Here is a 27,337-nt window from a genome sequence, read left to right as displayed (position 1 = left end):
CTCTGAGTGAAGCGTGGAGGGTTGTCGTTGACATCTGAGAGCGTCACGGTGACGGTGGTGGTACCAGATAATCCTCCCAAATGGCCTCCCATGTCCTTGGCTTGGAGAACGACAAAGTACTGGTCCTGGGTTTCCCGGTCCATGTCGGGGACCGCTGTCCGCAGAATACCTGAGGTATATTTCAAAAGTCAGTTTGGTTGCTGCGGTGGCATTAAGCATTTCAGAAAAATATAGTCATTGGAGCGAATGAGACGATTGGAACACCAGGCGGGAAGACCCGATTTTAGATCTGACGGTTCTTATAGGCTCCAGCACCCCCCGCGACCCTAGTGAGAAATAAGCAGTACACAAAATGGATGGATGGATGGTTCTTAACTCATTCGGACGATTGCAAAAGTGTGTGCACTGTGGTGCCAGGGTTTTTGTCATTTTCACTCAAATTGCAGGACCCCCAGAATATTGAATTTAAGGACTACATAAAGATTCAACTTTAGACGCTCGTTTTTCATCAGAAAAAATGTTCATTCTTAAGTCAAATGGGTCTGGAGTTATCTCAGCTTGAAACGGGGGCGGCTGTACAAACGGCAAATGTTGTCCCCTCGTGGGAGGGAAAAACATTGCCAGAGGTCTGGATGACAAGATTGTCATATAATTTGGTTTGTATTCAGGTTCTTTTCACGTTGCTTTTGGGTTCGCGTTTCGCCACACCCCGCAACTCCCCAATCCAAATTTTGGATAGAATACCACGAGTAGAGGTCTTTAAATCAACGCACGCATCAATGATTTGGATTGACACTTCAAATAAACCAACCCCCCCCCACCACCACCCAAAAAAAAGTATTATTAGCTCATGTGAGTGCAAAACTTTACAAATAGAATTCACTAACCCCAAAATCAGCCTCCTTATGGGTATTAACAGAAATTGAAGTCTTCGAACTAGGTCAATCACATCCTATAATACAGATGTTTAAATTGCTCCCATGGTTTTGCACTCTTCGTGAAATGATTCCGCTTAAAAGTACCATATTTACGTGTATATAAGGAACACCAGAGTACAATGCGCACCCTCAATGAATGGTGTAATCTTTTCCTTATATAAGGTGCACCGGAGTATAAGGCGCATCTTCAATGAATGACAAAACTTCTGCAAATATAATATATGAATATATAAAGGTTTTCCAAATATAAGTGATAGAAAATAGACAAAATAGAAGTTATCATATTTAAAAGGTCATGCTTAATTGGGCAACACAAGGCCCACAATGGAAGCAGAGAAAAATCTGGGGTCAACCTGAGGTGAACAGACACAGACTGTTGAACTGTCATCTTCATGTAGGAGATCTAGCCTTGGACGGAATTTAGGACTTGGTAAACTCCTTCATATCAAGAGGTCATTAGTCAGGTTACAAATTTATCGGTTCATGGAAAGGTCAACCAATTAAAATGTCTGTGTTCTGTTGTTTTATGGATGTTGGCGCTTGGGACGTCCAGGGGTGTGGTATTCAAATCAAGAAGACTGATTCACTAATGCATCACTTAAATTTGCATATACGCTCAATTACCGTAAATTCCGGACTATAAGCCGCTACTTTTTCCCCAAACTTTGAACCCTGCGGCTATTTCAGTGATGCGGCCAATTTATGTAATTTTTCTAACGGCCGCCAGTGGCGCTCGAGTAGAAAAGGTAAGAGTAAGACCGGTGGAATATATGCCTCATGGAAGACTGCAACTTCTCATCTTGTGCGTAAATTAAATTAGCGTGAACATACCCTCATCATGGAAAATACAAAAAGAAAGGCATATGACACAGCTTTCAAACTAAAAGCAACCGAGCTGTCCGATAAAGAAGGAAACAGAGCTGCTTCACATAAACTAGGCATAAACGAATCGATGGTGAGAGGCTGGAAACGGCAGCAGGAAGAACTGGAGCAACGTAAAGAGATGAAAAAAGAGGTGATAAAAGCAGGTGGCCTGAACTGGAAAACATTCTAGAAGACTGGGTGAACACACAGGGAGCAGATGGTCGAGGTGTTTCGACTGTGCAGATCAGACTGAAAGCAAAAACAATCGCCACCGAAAAGAAAATTCCGGATTGACAGCGAGAGAGAGGCTGAGTTCGTGTGTGACGACGTCTATACTACACTGTTTCATTCCGACGCTGAGGACGATGACTTGGATGGCTTCAGTTCAAAGGAGGAAGATGAACACGGCTTACCGCAATTTTCATCAGTATGTTCTTTTACCAGACCTGTTATACTGTGTTGCCAGCGTTTTGTTACCATGTTGCTACCGTTTCACTGCCGCGTCACAGGCATTAAAACTTTGAAAACGCTCTCTGTGTGCCGTTTTTCTTTGTAAATATATTTACATGTTTTAATGTGGGCACACGCGGCTTATATACAGGTGTATGTACAAAATCGATTTTCCTCTAAAAATGTAGTGGGTGATCAGGTGCGCTCTATCGTCTGGAAATTACGGTAATAGCTTGGCAGAAGGCTGCAGAGTTTGGGTGTCGGTCATGAATGGCTACGTCCCCTGTCGGCAGTAAAAGACAATCTTCCTGTGTTCGAGCCTTTGTTCACAGTGTCCAACCAAACATCTCTGAAAATACGTTACACCACATTATAAGGCACTACAGTAGAGTCTGGTGTTACGCACAACTTCTACAGAGCGAAATGGAGTCAGTCGGTGTCTGCTGACAGTAGTTGCGAGACATGTAGTGGCTCAAGATGACTTCACATATAAGGCACATCTGCATATAAGGCACAGGGTAATCTTTGGAAGCAAATCAAGGATTTTGGGTGCGCCTTATACACCGGAAAATAAGGTAATGAGTCAAGGACATCATTGTCACAACATCATCGTTGAAGAAAAACTGATTCGTTTGAGGCCTGGCACTCCTCTGCCTGCATGAATTGTGCCAGCATGAAACCGCACGGGAGACGCAGGTCAAAAGGGTCAAACAACCTTTCCGGCCATGATTGAAAACATTTTTTTTTGTGCCGTCACTGTGTGTTTCGGTAAACCACTGTAGAATTCATGAAACAAGAATGGAAGCCCAGCAAAAATAGGACACGGTCTCTACATCTCCCATGATAATTGCTTTAACAAGGTGACTCTTGCGGGGGAAGTGTGAAGCTTGCAAATGTCCGACATTCCTGCATCTCCTTCCCTGTGTAGGGAAGCACGAATTGCGAAGGAGACTCACTCTGAGTGAAGCGTGGAGGGTTGTCGTTGACATCTGAGAGCGTCACGGTGACGGTGGTGGTACCAGATAATCCTCCCAAATGGCCTCCCATGTCCTTGGCTTGGAGAACGACAAAGTACTGGTCCTGGGTTTCCCGGTCCATGTCGGGGACCGCTGTCCGCAGAATACCTGAGGTATATTTCAAAAGTCAGTTTGGTTGCTGTGGTGGCATTAAGCATTTCAGAAAAATATAGTCATTGGAGCGAATGAGACGATTGGAACACCAGGCGGGAAGACCCGATTTTAGATCTGACGGTTCTTATAGGCTCCAGCACCCCCCGCGACCCTAGTGAGAAATAAGCAGTACACAAAATGGATGGATGGATGGTTCTTAACTCATTCGGACGATTGCAAAAGTGTGTGCACTGTGGTGCCAGGGTTTTTGTCATTTTCACTCAAATTGCAGGACCCCCAGAATATTGAATTTAAGGACTACATAAAGATTCAACTTTAGACGCTCGTTTTTCATCAGAAAAAAATGTTCATTCTTAAGTCAAATGGGTCTGGAGTTATCTCAGCTTGAAACGGGGGCGGCTGTACAAACGGCAAATGTTGTCCCCTCGTGGGAGGGAAAAACATTGCCAGAGGTCTGACCAGCGCTTTATCAAAAGAATTCAAGAATGGCGCTCCACGTCATGCTTTTCAATTCCTGACTAAATTCAAGAATGGCAGTGAATGAGTTAAAAGGCAGAAAGCCAAGGAGTTATTTCCACAATGTAGCTCATCTGAGGAAATAGGTTCTACGATTTGTTGACAAGTAAGGTCTGTTCTCTTGATGCCCATTTTTTTTTCTTTCTGGGCAAGCTTGTATCTTCTCGTGAAGGTTGAGTCAGACTCTCCTTGAATTATTCTTTAATTCTGCGGCTTTCGACTGCCAGAGGACTAAACTCCAGTGCCGCCTTCTCGCTCTCATCTCTCATGAGCATTCATATATGTATTAAAAGACGATAGGAGTCCCCCCTCTCCCTTAGTAATTTCTCCTCTTTTTTACGTTTCAATTCTATTTTAAGAGCTTTAGGATCTTGGACTGTAATTGCAGTCATGTTGTGTTATCGCAAGCTTTGAAATGGGAAAGCCCGAGCATGCGCGTTGGCGACGCAAAATGTGCTGCCCTTGCTTCTTTCATCCTCAGTTCAAGTCGCGATATCAAGAAACGTGTGCAAGATAAAGCATTCCAAAACTTTGTTTTTTGTCCGTCACTATGCCCTATCATCTGCACAATGGAAATTTTGAGACGGAGAGCGCAAAACAACAAGCAAAATACCACACAAGCTCGAAAACTGGGCATAAAGGCAAATCCAATCCAATCCAATGTGGCTGTGTTTGAAAATGAGCCATTCATCGCACAGCCACCTCCAGTTTAGGTGCTTGTGATTCACCCCAAAATAAAGTTGTAGTAGGCTCAACTGGCATTTCATATCTTGCAGGGAATTTCCACAGCATTGCAAGGATCTGATGTTCCAAGCAGTAAATGTCATATTTTGGGAGAAATCTTTATATTCTTTATATTAGAGCAGGAGATTTAAAATTTTAAATTTTAAAAATAAACATATCCAGTCAGATGTCAAAACCGATTGATAATTGGATGCCTTCCCATTGGAGTGAAGGGAATGGTTTTTTTCCTGATACTATTGTCATGTTCAATTGACAATGTCACAAAAAACAGTCATAATCAAATATTACCGCGCGGATTTATTTATGTATTTATTTATTTAAATGTTTGTATTTATTTATATTAATTTATTTGTGTTTATTTATTTCTATTTATTTATTTTAGTATTTGTATTTATATGTATGCTTACATTTACATATTCACATATTTATATATTCACATATTTATATATTTATATTATTGGATGTCATTCTTTTGGTCCCAACCCATTTTTCCTTGACTTTGTACATGCAGTATGATGACAGTAATACTCGATTGTTTTTAATCGTACGGATATGTGAAGAAGCATTTACGAGGGCCAAAAAATAAGTAAATAAATGACAGCCCATGGAAGACAAGCAGTTAGGGAGCACAATATATATATTTTTATGGCTTTTATGGCACAGTGAGATCCGTGACACATTGATCACCTCTGTGTAAATGACCCCATCATGTGACTTGCGCGGGCATCTAAAGTGGAAGCTTTTTGCTGTGGTTTCGTCGGATCACGCTCATTTGTATGCAACCGAGCTGTTCTGAATGAAAAAAAGAATGTCAACATTTCTCAGCATATTTCATAATTGCGGTCGGCCGAGTGTGTACATTTTGAATATGTCTGCCAATGATTGAGCCATTCAGGAAGATGGTGATTGAAAACGGGCGAGAGAAAGAGAGGTTTAACATGTTTGGAATACTAAACATTGCCACATTGACTTCACACTGAGCCAAACTCGCCTTGCACTCAACAATCAAAATTAAAAAAAAACACAGTATGTACAGTTTTTTATGAAACAATTTTACGCAGTTACAGTATACACCTCAGTCTTCTGTTTTTTTATTATGCTTAGAATATCTTGATTATTATCTTTTCACCCCCCCCCCCCCTTTTTCAAATTGCTGCTGTGGACTGCAAATTTCCCCATTGTGGGACGATTAAAGGCTTTTCAATTCTGATTCTGAGATCTCTAGCTTGCGGAGATAGCCGCAAATCGGTTACACTCATGATCGACACGACAAACTAAACATGACAGCAACAGAAACAACAACCAATGATGACAGCATAACCAGCCGACGCCGAGCAGGTAGCGTGGCGTTTTTCTTGTTTTGTTTTTTAAACAAACAAGAGCGAATGAGATGAGGACCAACAGGTGCGAGGATGCAGGAGAAGCCCTCCAGTGCCACATCTTGATCACAAAACCAAATCGACTCAAAACAAAATGAAAATGAAGGAAACAATGTCAATTTGGCTCTAAACGCCAGTTTAAGTGCGTAACAAGGAGAAATAGAAAGAGTCGTGCCTGGAGAAAGCCAAGAAATCTTGATGTTTTTTGGGAAGGGTGGGGGTGCATCGACAGCATGTTTGCATGTGTTGATTTGTGACGCTTTAGTTGTGTTTACCCACACTTCCACAAGCTGGGTGGTAGTGTGCGCACGTCATGATGACTAAATCCGCTTGTTTGCAGGAAGGATGTGTTTGCCTTCGACCATCTTGAGCAAACTTGCATTCTGCTGCGCAAAAAGGCATTGGTCTTTTCATCTGTTCTGCATCGTTTTTGTTTGATTTTTTTTCCATAAACCAGGTTTCCGTTACGGTTATATCATATAATATCAAGAAAGCGCAAGGATATTCTGGCGATTTCCTCATCTCAAACAATCCGTTGAAACAAAAGTTAACAACACTGGTGGGTACGCCGCAACAAAAAATGTCAATGTGTCAATAAATTGTCATGTGTCACAGAGGATCAATTACAATTTAACAACGGTATCTCATATTGTTGAAAAGTTGACCTATTGTCTGCAGAGGCATGGCAGGGAGTTGAGACAAAAGGCAAAGCTCTCAATTTTCCAGACGATTTACGCACAAACGCTCACCGATGGTCACGAGGTATTATGGGTCATGACCAAAAGAATAAAATCCCGGATACACGAAATGAGTTTTCTCCTCAGAGTGTTGAAGCTCTCTAGTGAAGATTAGCCAAGTAGCTTGGAATCGAATCGCTTCTCCTCCATGTCGAGAGGAGCCAGACGAGGTGGCTTGGGCATGTTATAATGATGTCTCCTAGACACCTCCTCAGTGAGGTGTTACGGCCTTGTCCCAAAGGCAGGAAACCCCTGGCGAGACGACCCAGGACATGCCAGAGAGACCTTGTCATAGGGAAGAGCGAGAAGAAGTGGCTGGGGAGACGGAAGTCTGCGATTGCCTGCTAAAGCTGACCCCGGGAAATGGACACACAGCTATATTTCTCCAAAACAACCATTTTGAACTGACATGATGATAAATCTGCGTATTGACATATTAATCGCGTTAGAAATGTAGTTGTGCAATGAGTTAAAATCTACTTTGTAGAACATTTTCAAACATCATGGCTCATCACATCATCCATAGCCCACAATGTGAAGAAAGGAGCATCAGAGCAGAGTGCCGATGCGTATGTGGAACTATCGCGGCTTGGAATTGAAGCGGCTTTACATGGGACAGGAGATGTTAGACCACGCATGGGCAAACTACGGCCCGCGGGCCACATACGGCCCGTTAGGCTTTTTAATCCGGCCCGCCGAACCTGCCCAAATTATATTAAAAACAGCGTCTGAAACTCATGACAAAAAGTTAGCGGACAACAGGGCAGATAACTGAAAAGTTGCCTGCCCCATTTTTCACAACTTGAAGCACAATGAGAAAACTAATCACATTAAAAAACATTGTCACAAAGTATAACGTTTTTTTTTAATCAAGATTGTACCTACTACAAATGCTACCTTGCTTAATTTACAGTAAATGTGCATGGCTAGATTTTGCTGCAGTAGTTGATTGTCATTATGGTGCACAATGCAGCGTTTGGATTGCTTCCTATGAGCCACTCAGCCCCTTTCATGAGTCTCACGTACACTTTACAGTCACGGTTTAATGTAAATTTGCGTTTTGTAGCGTCACATATGTTGTTAGCTTCTATTGAATCTTTCTTCTGGGCTGAGGTTCTGTGCATCTATTTTGGAAAATGATATGCAATTGCACGACTTTATAACGCTTGCGAAAGTCCGGAAGAAAGCAGCATGCTTCTGATTGGCTGCCGTGCCGAGTATGCAAATTTCACTGCAGGTTGCCGATGTCTGTGTGCTCGGCGACGGTACACGTGTATTGTTTGCGTGTGAAGGCGAGGGCGTCAGTGAGGAGTTTTTTGAGCGCGCGGTCAGGACAAACCATCTATGATTTGGCGGAATTTAACACAAGTAGGTATTATTGAGCTTGAATATTTCGTTGTGGAATAATATGTTTTGAATGATGAAAGTGATTCCATTTTTCAATAAATGTTGATTTCTTTAACGTTGCCCCTTCAATGAAAACCTATTAAAAACAGACGCAATCTTGATGAATCACAGTGCATATGTTATTTTAATCTATCTTGCAGGGAATTTCCACAGCATTGCAAGGATCTGATGTTCCAAGCAGTAAATGTCATATTTTGGGAGAAATCTTTATATTCTTTATATTAGAGCAGGAGATTTAAAATTTTAAATTTTAAAAATAAACATATCCAGTCAGATGTCAAAACCGATTGATAATTGGATGCCTTCCCATTGGAGTGAAGGGAATGGTTTTTTTCCTGATACTATTGTCATGTTCAATTGACAATGTCACAAAAAACAGTCATAATCAAATATTACCGCGCGGATTTATTTATGTATTTATTTATTTAAATGTTTGTATTTATTTATATTAATTTATTTGTGTTTATTTATTTCTATTTATTTATTTTAGTATTTGTATTTATATGTATGCTTACATTTACATATTCACATATTTATATATTCACATATTTATATATTTATATTATTGGATGTCATTCTTTTGGTCCCAACCCATTTTTCCTTGACTTTGTACATGCAGTATGATGACAGTAATACTCGATCGTTTTTAATCGTACGGATATGTGAAGAAGCATTAAGGCGAGGGCGTCAGTGAGGAGTTTTTTGAGCGCGCGGTCAGGACAAACCATCTATGATTTGGCGGAATTTAACACAAGTAGGTATTATTGAGCTTGAATATTTCGTTGTGGAATAATATGTTTTGAATGATGAAAGTGATTCCATTTTTCAATAAATGTTGATTTCTTTAACGTTGCCCCTTCAATGAAAACCTATTAAAAACAGACGCAATCTTGATGAATCACAGTGCATATGTTATTTTAATCTATTTCCATTTCCTCCTCCAAGTATCTGCGAAATAGTATGTAAACGCCATATTCCTTGAGACAAATTTATTAACTGATCAGGGATATTTTTCACATTTGAAAGACAGTTAATAAATTGGGTTCTTACTGTGCTATGAGGTTTGTACACACTACATTTAAAGGACAACCGGCACCATTTTTTTGTGTTTCCCACTGACATCAGAAAAACGTTTTATAGCATCTAAAATACCCAAAACAGGCAGACTGATATTTTTAGTTAAATGATAAACACCAATAAAAATGACTTAAAAATGAATCCGGAAATGGCCAGTTTCAGAAGGTCCCACCCCCTTGTTCGTGACGTCACGCCAAGACGTCTTGCCTTGCTCGAGAATCAAAACAATGGCTTCAGATTCGTAGGAGATGTTTTCTTGTTACTCATCCAGTTATGAATATGATTCAAATAGTTCTAAAGAGGAAAGCATAAATGTTTGCAATTGATTCAAGGAGTCCTCCCATATCAATTCAAGCCATCAATGACAGCAATGTAGCACCCAGAAAATGCAGAAGATTGCGCCCAAGCTCTGTTGGAAATGGGCTGATTTGTCAGCTGGGAATTTGTGTCAGCGAATATCAAATAGTTGTCTTGGTGCAACACACAACGATTCACCATGGCGTTATTTATGTGTTTTCCTTCTAATTTCGCCAACAACACGAAGTTTTCAGACCAAACAAAGTATCCAAAATGCATTGTGTGTCGCTTTCTCGGTCAGGGGCGGTCCAAACGTGACGTCACATGGGGATCGTCATCAACTCGAAAACAAGACTTCGTGAATATTCAGTGCAAGTCTTAGAACGTAAACTATAGCTATATGCTGTGGAATCTTTGTAAAATACGCTCAGTCAAAGTCATTTGAAGTGATTTTATAAATTATGCCTTGTCCGGAGGCGTCGAATGTCCTTTAATGCTTTAGGTTTAGTATTTCCGGCCCAAACACTCCCTCCAACTGCTCCTGGCACGGCCCCTCTGTCAAATTTTAGAACCCAATGCGGCCCGCGAGTCAAAAAGTTTGCCCACCCCTGTGTTAGACAGTCTCTTTTTGTCAATGGACACTTTGATCGTCTCTTCTTTCATCTAGAACTGCTTCATACAACAAAGAGGGTACTAAAAGTGTTTAAGATTGAATGACTGTCTCTGTAGTTTTTTGTTGTTGTTTTAACTTCAATATGTCGCCGTAAGAGTGACTGCCTTTACAGCAGCTCCTGTATTGTTTTTCTACTTCTTCCTTTCCTTTCTTATTAATTTCATCACTTTGCTGCTGTGAAATGTAAATTTCTCCACTGTGAGACTAATAAAGATACATCCAATCCAAGTTATCAATTTAACCAACTTGTCCCACTTAACAATAAAACCTGAAAAATACACAGAGATTGCCCATGAGTGACCAGGAGCCGCTCTGTCAGCCAGCATCCAGCAAATTTCAACAGAGAATGGTAAAAATAGCAAACCACACCTTGGTAGCAACTCCATTAACACATTCACTTCCATTCACCATTTTTTTTCGGGAATTGAAAATATGACCTAGAGTGCCATTCCCGAATGGTGTTTGGGTGCCGATAAAGCGCTGGCCATGGCATCTGGCAATGTTTTTTTCTTTTCCACAAGGGGGCAGCATTTCCATTCTTTCCATGTTAGCGCTTTATTCCAGCTCCAGCTGTTGTTTGAGCGCTATGTAAACCAATATGTATGTATTGCATTGTATTTTGGACAGCCACTCTCATTTTAAACTCATATAACTGCAGACCCATATAATTTAGGGATTGACTATTTTTTTCTGATGAAAGAAGAGACTCTTTTTTTTTTATGCTGCATTGAATGCTTATGTAGTCCATAAACTCAATAATGTGTTGGTCCTGGAATTTAAGTGAAAATAACAAAAACCCTGGCACTGGAGTGGACACATTTTTTCACGTCTGGCAGTGAATGTGTCAGTTAATTTGTCACTACCACTGCGAAAAGCGTCACCTGAGACTGACATGGCATCAGGACCTACTCGAGGCCTGAGGACGTTTCCATATTATTCTGGCTGGCAAATGAGTCATGGATAGCAACACGGCCACTCAAACTATTGGATTCAAAGACACACTCACCTGTCTGGGGATCGACAGAAAAGTACTGCTGGCCCTGCACCAACGTGTACACAAGTCGGGCGCTGTTCCCATAAGTCGGGTCATCAGCATCCGTCGCTGTCACCTGGATTATCGAAGTGCCTGTGGGGGAGCAACGAGGGGGAGGAGGAGGAGCGGATGAAGAAGAGAAAAACAAAGGCGTTTGGAGATGGGGAAGTAGGAGCGGGACCAGTCAAAATAAACGATATCTGGAGCCAAATGGAAAATAAACAACACCACTTTAGGCCGCTTTATGCCCACACATCCTTTTATACACCCCCTCCCACATATGCATTTTTCCCCCACTTCAACGTGTGACAAATACTTTATTCACCTAATCTAAACACCCACACAAACACACCGTCTCACTCAGCAAGCGTGAACGCCCGCCTCCCCCACCACCCTCAGACTGCCACTGTCTCACTTCATTTCTCTTCATCTCCGTCTCCGATTTATTTTTTGCTCCCTCGTTCAGTCGGACCGTCTGCCGCTTTCACGCTCCCCCCTCTTCCCTCCCCTTCGCTCAAACCTTCTTTCTACGGCTCATGGAGTGTCAATTTGGCAGCGCCTTTTTTTGAATTAGTTAGTAGGAAAAAAACAGGAAATAAACAAAATACAGGAAGCATTTCATACGGTTTGCATTCCTGTAGAGCAGCACGCAAACTTTGTATTTTTACCGCAGATGACTGTTTGTTTATTGTTTATTTTTTAAGATAGTCTCAAGCCAAACAATGTGGTTAGTCACATTTGTCTTGGTCCCTTTATGACTTGGACGTTTGATTTGAAAACTAAATACAGACACTCCCCAGCTTACGAACATTCGAGTTAAGTAAAACGGTACATATGAACATTTTTGCGGGTACAGTATGTCGAAAAATGTTCGGACAGAGATGCTGTAAGTTAGATTTAGTATTGCGCGCCTTTTTCCGGGCGAGCTTGCTTGCGATTGACTGAGTACTGTGCTTCACGCATATACACACATTGAAGGTTTCGAGGCCTGGATATTTATGCGACGGACACCAAGGCTGACCAAAAAGCGCCACGCTGATTGGTCTCCCATGCTGAAGTGTGCCCAACAAAGTGTTGCCAACGAGTTCAGGCCCCGATCCCCCAAGCTCGCTTACGATTGGCTGTGTAGAGTATGCGGGCGGGGAAGAAACCATTCTTCCCAGTTGACACTCCAGGAGGACGCGATGCATAACAAAAAGTAATGACTGCTCGCACTTAATTCAGTAATTATGTGACAGGGTAATATATGTCATCATACTACCGTAGGTGTGAATTTATTAACCACTTTTAGAGCGTCTGTGTTTTATACTTCCCCATTTAGTTTTTCATTTAAACATGTATTTCAAATAAAATATAGCACTGAAGCAACTTACGACCAACTTCACGACCAAATTTGTATCTCGTTCGTAAGGTGGGGTGCGTCTGTAAATCCACAAATAAATAAGTAGCCTACCTATATTTGCCATCTCGGGCACAGTGGCGCTGTAAGGGCCTTCGTCAAAGACAGGTGGGTTGTCGTTGATATCCTGCACCCGGATTATGAATTGCGAGGAGGGCTCGAGGGCACGGTCCGTCTGCCTGTCGGTGGCTGTGGCAATCAGACGGTACTCATCCTTCTCCTCGCGGTCCAGTGGCTTGGTGACATGGATGTTACCCGTCTTCTCATCGATCACAAAGACGGAGCCGGCTCCCTCGCCGCGAAGGACATATTTGGTGCGCCCGTCATTCCTGTCCATGTCGGTGTGGAGCTAGGTAGTGAGAAGGTAGACAGGAAGTCCAGAATAAACATTCTGCTTGTCACTTTTTTTCTGTTCATGATGATGTTCTTTCTTGTCCCAGGCCAATTTCAGAAATATGTGCCGCATGACTGATATATATATATGAAGAGAGGAAGGCGGAAGTATACGCCGAAACATGTCGGGTATTTGAACACCTACAATACACTGTCTGTAAGTAAAGAATCTGCTTTAAATTAAATATATATATATATATATATATATATATATATATATATATATATATATATATATATATATATATATATATATATATATATACACACATATATATATAGTCGCAATCTTATAAATCACCAGACAAAACAATCTCATTTGATTTTTTTTTCAATTAATTCATAAAAAGGAATGTGACAAAATAACATGACTTTTCTCTGGGTATTCTGGTGTCCTTCCACATTCCAAATTAATGAATTGCTCTAAATTGGTTGAGGTTCTGCGTCAATGTTGTGATAGTAGTTTGTCTTTGTGTTCGCTGCAATTGGCTGGCAACCGGCTCAGGGTGTCCCTTGCCTGCTGCCTGAAGACATCTTTCTCGAAACTCACTTGTACTCTTTGGCATTCGACTCAGCATGATTCCGACTTGATCTTGGTTTCACTCCCTGGTGCTTTCTAATATCTTTGTGACTGCTTTATTTTCTGTATATGATCGCTGTCCATGTCAAGGGCTTTGTTACAGCTTCAGCTGTTGTAGAAGCGCTATATAAATCAATATGTATGCATTAAATAATGTGCAAAATGTCAGCTTCTCACACCTTTGAATTTGCATGACCATCCGGGTCTTCATGCAATACCGTCGTTAGGAAAGACCTTCTGTTTTATGTCTGAGCTTCTAACACGGCACCTCCTTCCTCAAAGCTTCTTTACACATTTGGACGGTGACTAAGTGGAGGAAATTGCCAGCACATGCACAGGGAGCGCCCCCGGCACTTTAATGAAAACGCCAAATCAAAGGAATACTGAAGAGTCGGCCAATCAATTATTCCCTAACTCGTAGGAATGTATGAGGATGAGTCCGGAGTGCACGGCAGAGGGACAAGCTCGATCGATCTCGGCCTTCTGTGGGGTTTTATTAGATTAACTCCTGGTGGGATGCCGGCGTAGCGGAGCAATATCAGGGAAAGCGCTCTCATCACTAGCATCACACACAGAGCATAAGATTCGATCACAATATTGGGCACATTAGTACCTGAGTGGCACCTGTGACCCCCCCTTAAATGCCTCAAAAAAGAATGTGCATTTCACCCAGACAGCTAATCTGAAAACGTTGCCAACGAAATGTTGCCTGGCAACAGCGAAGTACTTTTCCGAAAGTATCAAATGGCGGTTGTCAATCACCATTCAGCATACTTTAAAAATGGGTTAACCCAAAGTCGTTTTTTCGATGAGCAAGCTGAATGAATGCGTCGACATACTGGGGGTGTCGTGGGGGAGTAGGAGTCAAGAGTTTTTGAAATGCTTTTTATTCAGGTGAAACTAGAGTACAACTCATAAGAATATTAGACAGCGAACATGTGCTGCCTGTAAAAGCATGCTTTGCTTTTTTCCCCCTTCAAAATGGATGAGTATATTTTGCTTCTGAAAAAATGAGGACAACCAAAGAGAAAGTACGTCCAAAAAAGTCATGACTGTATTCCAAGAAGTGAATCTGTCGAGTGCTTTCAGACATTTGTGCAGATTCTCTCACTGGTGACTAATATTCTATTTATGTTGATTGGTGCCTACATGCCACCTCCATCCACGGAATATTTATGGCAGAGATTCTGTTGCAAACAGATTGCTCTCCTATGAATGATCACAATTCACGTCAGCGCTCGCGTCGGCGCGTTGGCCATTTATAGAGGCACCCAAAAAGAATCGGTGGCAAAACTGCCAAATTCACTCCGGCGTGGAGCACAGAATATCATCTACAATCCCGATGATGTTCTTCAATTAACTCATTCACTGCCAAACATGTGCAAAAATGTTACCACTCCAGTACCAGGGTTTTTGTCATTTTCACTAAAAATTCAGGACCCACAGAATATTGACTTTTAGGACTACACAATGCAGCATAAAAACCCTTAGTCTCTTCTTTCATCAGAAAAAACGAGTTAATTCTTAGATTATATGGGTCTGGAGTTATTTGAGCTTGAAATGAGGGTGGCTGTCCAAAATACAATGCAATACATACATATTGTTTTATACAATGGGGCCTTGGCTTATGCACTTAATTGGTTCCCAGACAGAGTGTGTAAGGCGAAATGTGTGTATCCCAAAAATTTATTTCCCAATGTTTGCCTGAGTGAACCATTAAAATGAGAATAATCCGTTCCCAGGTCCCCATAAAAAATAATTTTCTACTTTCTAATTTTGTAAGCCTTAAAACTACACAAAATATACCTTATTTTATATATATATATATATATATATATTAATCATAATACTATATATATGTATATATAGTATTATGATTAAATAAATAAACTGTACTTTACAATAAAGTCATGTTATTTACCTTTGTGATGGTCGTTAATGGCTTGATGGAATGGAGTGTCCGGTTTCCTCAGCATTAAACAGTTGATGAGGAACACAGGCTTCTTTCACCATCTTGAGGAATGATCCCTTGTAGGTGCTTTCTCTGTGATAATTGTATCTAGTTCATCAATTGTGATCTGCTTAGCTGGGTTGATAGCTTTTTGCATCATGCAGTGTACAGATGACATGTACAGATGACATGACAGGTTATTTGTGGAGCCTGATTGATGGAATATTTTAACTGTTTTCTATCCAGTTTGTCACTATTCTCACACTCTCACGATTGTTTTTCTGTTTCAAGCTCTGTAATCTCCCTTTCATGTATGTGTTTTCTCTCTCTCTCTCTCTCTCTCTCTCTCTCTCTCTCTCTCTCTGTCTGCCTGTCTCTAATGTTTAAACCCCCCTCCCCCCCCACTGGTGGGTTCTTGACCAATCACGTGGCTTTAACCAAAGACGCCATTTTGTTTTTTGGAGACCAGCCTCACTCTCTATTTGTCTGTAACCCCATGCCCCAGTGATGCGTTCTTGACCAATCACATGGCTTTAACCAAAGACTGGGGGCGGGGTATAGAGGACAACAACAGTGGCCACCATTTTCTTGTTAGAACGGGCTCATTCACGAACGACACATCACTCATTGTGGCAGCTCCGTGTGTATCCCGAAAAATAGTTCGTATGCCAAGGTAAAATTGTCATAAATGTAACGTTCGTAAACCGAAAAGTTCGTAAGCCAAGGGGTTCGTAAACTGAGGTTTCACTGTATAGCGCTTTCACAACAGCTGAAGCTGGAACAAAGCACTAACATAGAAAAAAAATGGAAATTCTGCTACCTTGTGGAAGGGAAAAAACATTGCCACAGGTCTGGCCAGCACTTTATCGGCATCCAAGCAAGAAAATAGAAAACTCAAACTAATTCGGGAATGGAGCTCAACATCATATTTTCAATTCCTGAATAAATTAGTGAATGGCAGTGGATGAGTTAATCACATTTGTAGCAGGCTAAAAAGTTTTAACTCCAAACCCGCCTTGGCTTAAATATATGCTTTTCAAACACATCAGTTGGGTAAATTGCACATCTTGTGCGCAGTTTGATAACATAGATGAGGTGATTGATTGTGGATGTCTGAAATGGATGGAGTGTAGCCGCCATTTTGTTTTGGCTTCAATCTCTCGCCAACATAAATTGGCAGCAATCACTTCTTGGCCCGAGCATTGCGATTTCAACCCAACGAGCAGCCAATGGCGCGTGACAGCACCTTGTCAGTAAAAGCTATCGTCCAATCTCTCTTTTCCTCTCCCTGTTCCCCATCAGCGGACTCCTAAAGAAGTTCTAGTGCAGAATCAAATCCTCGATGCCATCTTTTCACCGGCACCAGTTTGAATTTTCTTTCCCATCATTCTCCATCTTACGACATGACCTAAAACACTCAGGCATCGGACCGGCCAGAAGATCCTGAAAAGCCTGGTTTCTTCCTCCTGTGAATGTAGAGCCATTAACAATCAAAGCCTTAACAACCCTGCTGCTTAACGACGGGACTTAATGAGCTTCTTAATGAAGCCCGGCATCATTACCAGAGTGAGCGGTGGCAGCCGTGATCGAACGCTATCCTCAAACGCATTCTGCAGCAGAGGAGAAGCGTCTGCTTCAGATCTATTTAACACTGACCTCAGAACATCATCTATGCTCCAAAGATTGATACAAAGCCATCTAAACTATTTTCTGGTGGAAAGTATCCTCGCTGATTCATGTTATGGTGCATAATAAATCGTAATACACATGGGGAGTGTTTTCCTCAGCTAAATTTTCCTCACGGATGTTGCCGAATAAAGTCAACTTGATGCAAACACGAGATGGCAGTTGGTGCGGCACGGGTGTGAAGGGCATGAGTAGTGCTTGGAGTGCGCACAGCTGATAATATCCCTCTTTTTTCCCTGTATGCCTTGTAACAGCAGAAGATACTAATCATCGTGCGTGTGGTGAATTGAAAAGACCTGCCGGCCACTGAGACAACTACAAGCACTACGGGCTGTTGCCACATGGATCTGAGAAGTATCACAGAAGGCTGGGAGGAAGCCAGATCTTTCATATTAGCCGCGGAGCGTGAAGTGGCGCGTTCGGCAGAGTCTATTGATTTACAGTGTGTCCGCCAATTCAGAGAGCGGTCTCAAGAAAGAGCAGCAATACAGCAACATTAACCCAATAGAGGGCCCGTGGGAATCGTGAGAACCTGAAAATTAAATTGTGCTTCGTGGCCAGATAGCCGAATGACATTGATTGCTTTTAAGCAATTAAATGGAATTCAACGTGGAGAGAGATATTGTCACATATCCCTATATCAACTAATTAATGATTCATCTAATTAATCAATAAATCAACTCATTCACTGCCAGACGATGTGCAAAAACGTGTTCACTCCAGTGCCAGAGTTTTTGTCATCTTCACTCAAATTGCCGGACCCACAGAATATTGACTTTTAGGACTAAATGAACATTCAATTCAGCGTAACAAACCATAGACTCTCTTCTTTCATCAGAAAAAAATTAATGCCTAAATTACAGTAAAGTCTCGTTATATCGATATTCTCGGGAGTCGGAAAAAAAATCGATATAACCGGACTAATTTGGCGCAAGAAACCTAAGACTATCTTGTTTCATCAGAAAAAAAAAATCCTCAGTTATAAGGGTCTGGAGTTATCTGAGCTTAAAATGTAGGCGGCCAAACAAAATACAATACAATACATTGATTTATATATCGCCTTCACAGCAGCTGAAGTTGTAACCAAGCGCTAAACCATCACAAATACATGTAAATAATGAAATAACAGCACCCAGTGCGGTTTTGCCAGGCTGAATAATAATAAATAACCTAGCTGGCTATCTATTTGCTATCTAGCTATCTAGCTGGCTATATAGCTAGCAAGATGTCTGCCAGGCTATATAGCTAGCAAGCTAGCTACCTGGCTATATACCTAGCAAGCTATCTACCTGGCTATCTATTAGCTAGCTAGCTAGATAGCTGGCTATCCAGCTGGCTAGCTATTAGCTAGCCAACTAGCAAGCTAACTTTCTATTGATTTGAGTTATTCCGGATTGAGTGAACGCTGGCGCATGAGGCTGCCGCTGCTCACCCTAAAAAAATAAAAACTGACTGTCAAGTGACCTTTGAAAGGTGCTTATACATTAAATGTATTATTATAATAGGTCACCTAATGGGTAATATTTTACAGCAGAAAGCCATATGTACAATAGTCAGGGACCGTTTCACTAACCAACAAATGCAGGGATATCAAGTAGCCCATATAGCTAGAGTTAGCTAGTGTAGCCCACCACGGTATGCGTTTTAAAATCAAGGTGGATATTAATGCAGGCAAGCATTTTCTCCCAGTTACCAAATTGCTGTCCAAAAATTTACATGCTCCAAAATCAAACAGCCCAAGGCAAAATGCGCATATTTGAATGGAAATATGGATATGCGCAGCAGGTAACTAGGACACAGTGTCTCGTGATGATGTTAAATTGCTGCGTAAAAACTTTCGTTCAAGTGTTCCAACTTGTGTCGATAACTAAGAAGCCATCTGTCTGCATCAAATCAGCACCGCAAAACCAGTAGGAAGGAAAGGAAAGCAAAAGCCAGCCACTTAAACAACCGCAAATCGTTTACAATCGGTGTCTCGCACATGCATGTCAAAAGAAACATTTAGTTGCATTGAAGTTCACACCAAAATATAAAAACCACACCGCCCTCCGACAGAGGCACCAGCGAGGAGAAAGACGGCAGATTCTGGGAAGCACTTTTTCCATCACCTGTGTACTACGGCAAATTCTCTCAGGGGATGTTTTCCCACTTATCAGACACTCTCAGAGTGGGCGTAGGTTTGAATCTTGATGTTTTTTCTTCTCTTCTCACTCAAAAACATCTCAAACAAAACAGTCTCCCGTTTGAACAGCTGGAGTCTGTTTCACAATGAAACGACGCATGAACATGGTAAGCATAAGCAGAATCAGAATCATCTTTATTTGCCAAGTATGTAGAACACACAACGAATTGGTCTCCGGTAGAACACGCTGCACGAGTATCATCATAAGAAAAATGTTCTATTTGGGTTGTTGTTTCGAGAGTTAATGGCTTGGGGGAAGATGCTGTTTAAATGTCTGCTGGGTTTGTTGCGCATGGATCGAGCAGGGTGCGGAGAGTCCAGGAGGATTTTCCGCACCCTTGTTTGGAAGTTAATTGCATCATTGCTGTTCATCATCCAGCCAACTCTGGAATATCCAGTTAATAGTCACTAGGGGTTAGTTGACGGATGTACCTGCAGATTTTGGGTCAACCGGACTGGTCGCCAGCTAATCTTGGGACACATTTCCCCATTGTGGGATGATTACAGGTTTTCTGATTCTGATATGCAATAATTCACACGAGCTTTATGAACCACAAAGTCAGCATGTCCAAAGTTCAGCCCGGGTGGTTAATTTTGGTTACGTTTCATCCAGACCCGCAGCCTTCATAAAATCAATAACGTCAGGCCTACATGTAGAATTGGGTAGTTGGGCAGTAGTATTGTGCGCTGTTACCTGCGTGTGATAAGTGCTGCCATCTAGAGGCTATACTAGGAACACAAATTAGTATATCAGTAATATTGGATTGAATGAGCCCCCAAAGTTTTTAAAATGGTGATTTTCTAGATTTTTTTTATTTTCTAAAATGGCGACAATCAACAAAAATACAAATACTTCTGTTGAACTGCTGCAAAAAAGCTAGTGTGAAAAAAAATCCAATGTCAATTCAATTTTGATATGCATGTTTCAAATGAACAAAAACACAAATAAAAAAGCAAATGTCACACATGGAATGGCTCGCGGAAATGTATTGAAATTACCTCATTCACTGCCATTCACAAATTTATTCGGGGAATGTAAATATGACAGAGCGCCATCCCCGTATTAGTTTGGGTTTTGTTTTTTGGGTGTCGATAAAATGCTGGCCATGGCCTCTGGAAATATTTTACCCCTTCCACAAGGGGGCAACAATTCCCTTTTTCCATGTTAGCACTTTGTTCCTGCTTCAGCTGTTGTTGAGGCGCTATCAACCAATACGTATGTATTTCATTGTATTTCAGAAACCTGCCCTCATTACAAGATCATATAACTCCAGACCCATATAATTTAGGAATTAATCATTTTTTTCTGATGAAAGAAGAGATTCTAAGGTTTCTGATGTAAGTCGACCATTGCTACGTGTGGCTAAGGGTGTTTCTGTGTTGTCTAAGAAACGTTCTCAGGCAATAGAAGAGGTTGAAAAACTTCTGTTGATTTGGATTAACGAAAAGCAACTATCGGGACAGTGTGGGAGGGTATTATCACTGAGAAAGCACGGATATCATCAAGAGGCAACTACAGCAACGACCATCACAAAGGTAAATAAAACGACTTTATTATACAGTACAGTTTATTTCTTTAATTACTATACAGTAGCACATTTACGTCTGTGTAAGCTCTCAGTCGTACAGGAGTGGTCCATCGATGAAAAGGTTTCTTCAGCCGTCATCTGTACTTCTTTGAAGGTGTCGGACGTTTCGCTTCTTATCGAAGAAACCGGAAACAAATTCCTTGTGTGTTCTACATACTTGGCAATAAAGATGATTCTGATTCTGATTCTGAAGAAGTTTGCTGACGAAGTTTTCATCGAAGTAGCACATTTATTATACATACAATAAGGTATATTTTGTGTAGTTTTGAGGCTTATTTAATAACAAATTTTGTTTTATGGGGACCTGGGAATGGATTATTCTCATTTTTAATGTTATGGGAAATACATGTCACATGTGACATGTGCTTTCTGGGAACCAGTTAAGTTCATAAGCTGATGTATCACTGTCTATGTAAAGACGTCTGCAAAGTTTTCCCCCCTATATTTGTAACACATCAAATTTGGTCCCCTTTGCAAAACATTAGGACACCGCTGCACTAAGTCAACCATGTGACAGTTTACAAATCATCAGTTTTTAATTAGTTTAATTCATAGTTTTTTAATTCTGTGGTTATGTGGACATTGTGGTTACCTTGTTGTCACTTGAGGCTGTGTTTTGAGGCTCCACTTGGACACAGTTGTGCATCCATAATCGTTATTGAACATTATTCAACTTTTCAGATGGCACCATAAGCCTTCTCGATGCAGCCATCCTTTGACGAGCAATACGTGATCAGGGACGAAATGATGCTTTTCGATTCGGAAAATGCAAATGCCGCTTGTCGTTATCATAATCAGCCGATGTGAGAGGGAGCAGGGATGCATTTACAGTATTGGCCTGCCGCTTGATTGTTTGTACTTTATCATTTCAGTTGGTTAAAACGTGATGAAAAAAAAATACATTAATAATCGGGATAAATGATGTATATGCAGGTTGGGGGGGTGCTTGTTTGACCACGGCTGCCTCTGGAGAAAGTTTTTGCCAATGTATTTTTAGCCAAGGGGGGAACATGCTCGGAAAAGGCAGCTAGAGGTTTTATTCATCGCTGTATATTTAATGGGCCCGTTGTTGCATGCCATCTTGACCAAAGGAGGAAGTTCCTTGCCTGTTGGGAAGCTAGCGAGCATGTGTTCTTTCTTAGCCAAGGTAGACTTTTTAAAAAAAGAGAAGACATATTGGGATGATAAGTCAAACAACGCTTGTCGTCGGTTTACCAGCTGAAGGATTTATTGGCCACTTCCACAGTGGCAACAAAGACACTGAGGATGGCGCTTGTCTCTGAATACCAAGCATCTCCGCTGAGTATCAGGTATTTTATTTAACGCTGTATAGTCTTACGACATGTGACGTGAAAAATGCACTGGGGTGACAAGATTTGGAGTTCAACGTTAAAATTGAGTCACATGGTAGTACACACTTCCTACCAATTCGCGCACCTTCAGGCGGCCCATCTGAGTGGTATTGCTGTTTCCCTTCCTTTTTTTTCTCATTCAAGACTTTAGTCCTCTGCAAGTTGTAAGCAATTAACCCTTTGTGACCCCGTACAGTACATCAGACTTCTCCCTGTACCCTTTGCTGCAGACCTTTATGCTCGCTGCGCACGATTTAACCTCTTTTTGTTCTCTCTCCAATTATCCCCCCTTACTCCCACATTAACCCACCATCATCCGCTGGTAATGTTTCGCTCCTCTGCCTCAAGTTGTGACAGCCATTCTCCCCCACCAACCCACAACCAAACACCATATAATCACGCTCTAATTGCGGCCGTGCCTCCACTGCGCCCAAACCTAGCGGCTAAATGATTTTTACAGAGAGGGAAAGTTGAATTGAATCAGTTGTGTGCAAATATATGCATCACCCTTCGGCCCACTGTTCTTTTTCCTAGGGCAGCCGAAAAATCTAGTTTAAAAAAAAATTGTGTGACTGCAGCTTAACCAGTGTATGTATATACTGTGTATACTGTGTATATCCATCTATAACTATATGTATCTATATCTATCTAGAACTATTTATATCTATCTATATCTGTCCCCAGCTGATCTGTTTCATTTTCATCTATTTTAATTTCTCTTGGCTGCCGGTGCCGAGTATGCAAAATTGTCATTTGCATATATATATATATATATATATATATATATATATATATATATATATATATATATATATATATATATATATATATATATATATATATATACACACACACACACACACATACACAGACACACACACACACACCAATATGTTATGTGTCATTTCACACACACACACAGGCAGGTATAATCACCTCTGTCCTCCCCCACGACCGAAATGTGACAACCTCTTTCACTTTCTTACATCACGTCACCAACCTCTTGAGTGCTTTCATAATATTATGCAAGTGCACATTGCACATCAAGGTGCCACACAGGGAGAACAGTGACAACAGTTCAAAGGGTGCCAAAGTCAGTCAGGTTGACATCGAGCAAAGGAAAAATGAAAACCTTGAAGGTGATGATCAATTATGTGTACTTTAATAGGAACAAAATAAATAGCCCACCCTGGAGAAAACGCGATATACGCCCTGGTCATAAATATTTAGCAGTTTTGTGCCATTGCATAGAATGTCCAATTAATTACTTTCTTGTTCCAACGGATATGTTTTCATCAAGGCCAAATCTAGCTCTGTCATAAGGCAACCCCTGCACGTGAGGTGTGACGCATACGCATCGCAAGAAAATAATTTTGGCTGACCAGGCATGAACGTTCTTGTTCAACGCCTTTTGCCCTAATAGTATCTCCCCCGCACTCCTCCTGCTGCAATCACTTGAAACTCCCTTGCAGACCATGTGACAGCATCAATTAAATTCACAATTAGTGGACAGCAAGGCTTTGGCGTGAGTAAATACAGTGTCATCTGTGAATGTACGGGTGTGTTAACATGACTTTTGTATGTATATCATGGAGGGGGTTGCATAAGACAATGGCAGTAATTGCTTGTTTGCACAATTCATTTGAACCTGAGCAATTGTCTTGAAGCAACATTTCGCCATCCACAAACACTCGTTTCTTGAAGGACATCTCAAGGGGCACTTGGGCAGAACGTCTTATGCCTTAGTGTATGCCTCTTTTCCTTTTCACATCCATTTTATTGTACTTTAAAACACAGTGAAAGCAGAGGAAGCACCCTAAAATTTATGCTCGGGCTGTCACTTGTTCCACAAAGGTAGCCCTTAGATCATTTTCGGTTTAGGAGGGAGCATTTGTCCTCTATTGACATGGTAGATTATAGCCTTGGCTCCCGTTTCCAGCTTTAAAGATTTATCCGAATCGAAAATTCCAGGATCACACAAAAAGGTCGTAATTCAATGTTAGAGTGCCGATTTTCCAAAGGGCCCCGCCTAAAAATAGAATTACATCCGCTGCGCACACAATACTCCTGCCCCATCCAGCATGGAGTAAACTCAAGAGTTGATAGTACGTGAATGAGTTCCTGGCCATTGGTGGAGTGTTTCCTGCAAAGCGAAGTTTTTTTTAACACCACCCACCTCTCCGTTGAAAGAATATTCTGGTCTCTAATGGGGCAAAAACAACGCAGAGCGCGTTCACATTGATCTCCTTACCTATAGTGCCGGCCTACACGGATGCAGATCAGGAGATTAAAAAATCATAATCATAATAGGATTTCTAAGAGTATTATTCTCTCGTGTGTGCCATCACCGTCTAATCGTGTGCATTTCCAGCCCAGAATACGCACATCATCGTGATCTGGGTGCACTCCAAATGTTAGCATCATAATATGGGCGTGGGTGTGTGGTCTTCCTTTGTTCCTTCGCCAAGTAACATGGGACGGGCTGAGTATGTATTGATAAGGGTAAATCGTTGCCAATGAAATAGCGTAAGCGTCACTGTGACCATGAGGGTCTTGACCTGGCAAGAAAAAGGCTAGTTCTGCATTGGGGGTGTCGGTCAAGGTTGAAGGAGGCAAAGTAAGGCTCTTCGTTCCGATGGATACGTCAGTCCCCAAAGTTGTGATCATGACCATCCCTTGGTCAAATGGAACCTTGGGATTTTGTTGCACCTCAGTTAACCATTGATTCATTGAAGGCTGTAAATCTTCCTCTAAGACACATCATTACACTGAAGCAACATGAAGCAATTGCAAGTTTATAACAATGTGTCAAAAAATAAATGACAAATTATGCAAAACACACCTTGTCAGGGAAAAGGGTGTTTTTAAAAGGGACCTCAGGTGAAAAATGTTCCCAGTAAGGCATTTGTAATAGAAATATGTCTTATACATGAAGAAACAAAGATCATCACATGCAAATGATAAATAAAATGCTGATGTTACTCACCCGGCCAATGAGGACGGGTTCTGGTCCAGCGTATTCTTCAATCACAAAGAACTGGTTCCAGATCCAGCTTCTCCTGCTTCGAGAGCGTGACCTCTTCTCTTCAAAGGGAATGCTGGCCTGGTCCTCTGACTGCGCTTCCTCAAACACAAGGCCGCTGTCATTGTAGGGGTGGCGCGCCTGCACCCCGGCACCTTTGGCTGAACGGTTCAATTCCGGAGCCAGATGGAGCCTCAGGACATGGCTGCTGTTGACGGGTTTCCTGTCTTCATCTACCGAGTAGCGAGCCGTGCTGAGGTCCGTTTTTGCCGTTTCGACCGACTCTGTTAATAAGTCTCTGTGGGAATCCGCTGTTCTGTTTCTAGGTCGCACTTCCTGGGTTTGCGTTGTCAGCAACGATGAAGTGGGGCCATTTTTTTCTGAGGGAACGTGCAGCGGGAGACGTTTTGTCAATTGAAGGGCAGATTCTGTTTGGTTGATTGGCATCTCTTTGTCCAAGCTGAGGTTTACTTTTTGAAGAAGTCTTGATACGATTGGGGCTGGCCGCTCTAAAACATCTGGCCCTTTACTGAGACCTGGGTCATTACCATGAGTGTCAGCGCTCTGGTCCCGGTTAAGATCTGCAGTACTGATTGGATTTAGATATGGGGTCACAGTCTGATTATCAAAAGCAGCGTGTGACTGAGCGATAGACGACTCTTGTCTTGATGGTTTCTGCAACTCTAATTGTCTGTGGTTAACGTCAATCAAATCTCTCTTTCGGCTGCGGCTGCCCTTGCTGGGGAAGTTCAGAATGGGAACATTCTGCATTTGGGAATTGATGATTCGAACCAGGTTTTCTTTTGACAATACTTTCAGGACCTCGTAACTTCCACTGAGGTTCAGTTTGCGGTTTGATTCCATACTGACGCCCTTTCCAGGCACTCCTGTTGTGTAAACACTTAACTCGGATTTGCTTTTGGTTTTTAAACTTAATCTGACATGGGTTTTATTGGAATGTAAATCAAGTTTATGGTGCGATGGGATTGCTTTTCCTAGCTTCGTCTCAACGTTCTTAGTATTGTTCTTCTTTTTGTTGAAATCCTGACTTAAATCCTTGCGCAGGGTCACCTGCTTCTTGCTGACAAACTCAACTTCACGCTTGGGCTTGACAGCCAGCCTTTCCTTAATTGCAGCCGACGGAGTGCCGCGATTGGGCAGCGCTTTGCTGCGAGAAAAAGGTCCGCCGTCACCCGCCTGTGAGTGACTTATCAGGTTCCTGAGAGTCACAACAGGCATTGCATTCACGTCCGGGCTTCCCTCCCGTTGGTCTGGACCTCCGCCCTCCGCTATTTTCATCATGTGTGGACCACCTACTGCTCTTGTTCGTACAACCTTGCTGAGCAAGGCCCCGCCCCACAGCCCGTCCCACAAGCAGAAGGAAACCAATAGGAGAAGATTTCTCGTCATCATCTTTTTTCGTCGCGAGAGGTCCTAATTGGAGCGGGGCTTGTTGCGAGGTAGGCCTTCTTTTCCGGTTGTCTTCATTCTCTTTACCTCTCGATTTTCATTCACCACCTGTCAGTCCCTCAATCTATGCCCTTCACTGAGCTGGAAGGAAGGTATAATCACCTCTGTCCTCCCCCACGACCGAAATGTCCGTCTGTCTGTCTCTCCAGGTGTGATGATTTGCTTTATTTTATTCCACTCCTCCCACAGCGATCCTCATTCGGCGTTCACAAGAGAGTTGAACACCTTGAGAGACAAAGATAAAGATAAGGGAGTTAAAACTTGATTCATTGAACTCAGTTAATTAAAAGCCGGGCTTCATAGACATGTAAGGACACACAAAGACGAGAGGGTATGACAGATCCATTAACAGAGTAGCAATCATGTTTCACGAGTACAAGGGCATGAAAAGGCCCAAAACGTATCCGTTTATACCACTGTAATGACCCCGGTATTATTTCTCACATCTATAAACTGACTGGGAAAAAA

At 41.8% G+C, this 27,337-nt stretch overlaps 2 protein-coding genes across 5 annotated transcripts in view; both read right to left on the bottom strand.

The window, feature by feature from the left end:
• The window catches only part of cdh24b (cadherin 24, type 2b), a 52,687-nt gene extending 52,521 nt beyond the window's left edge, over positions 1 to 166 (bottom strand). For all 4 annotated transcript variants that reach the window (XM_089007964.1, XM_089007966.1, XM_089007965.1 and 1 more), the window contains exon 1: positions 2 to 166. In XM_089007964.1, the coding sequence (XP_088864090.1) occupies positions 2 to 143 (142 nt within the window). In that variant the 5' untranslated portion in view covers positions 144 to 166. The remainder of the gene's footprint in view (position 1) is intronic.
• Positions 167 to 3,104: 2,938 nt separating this feature from the next.
• LOC148891642 (uncharacterized) overlaps positions 3,105 to 27,337 on the bottom strand; it is an 83,351-nt gene continuing 59,118 nt past the window's right edge. The window contains exons 3-6 of the mRNA XM_089008675.1: positions 25,364 to 27,094; positions 12,699 to 12,993; positions 11,219 to 11,338; positions 3,105 to 3,376 (exon numbers count right to left, since the gene is read on the bottom strand). Coding sequence (XP_088864801.1) covers positions 3,105 to 3,376; positions 11,219 to 11,338; positions 12,699 to 12,993; positions 25,364 to 26,812 — 2,136 coding nt within the window. The 5' untranslated portion in view covers positions 26,813 to 27,094. The remainder of the gene's footprint in view (positions 3,377 to 11,218; positions 11,339 to 12,698; positions 12,994 to 25,363; positions 27,095 to 27,337) is intronic.

This window comes from Hippocampus bargibanti, linkage group LG11 (genome assembly GCF_051943395.1).
Source record: "Hippocampus bargibanti isolate YZ-2025 linkage group LG11, ASM5194339v1, whole genome shotgun sequence".
NCBI lineage: Eukaryota > Metazoa > Chordata > Actinopteri > Syngnathiformes > Syngnathidae > Hippocampus > Hippocampus bargibanti.
This window is presented reverse-complemented; position numbering and strand designations above follow the sequence as displayed.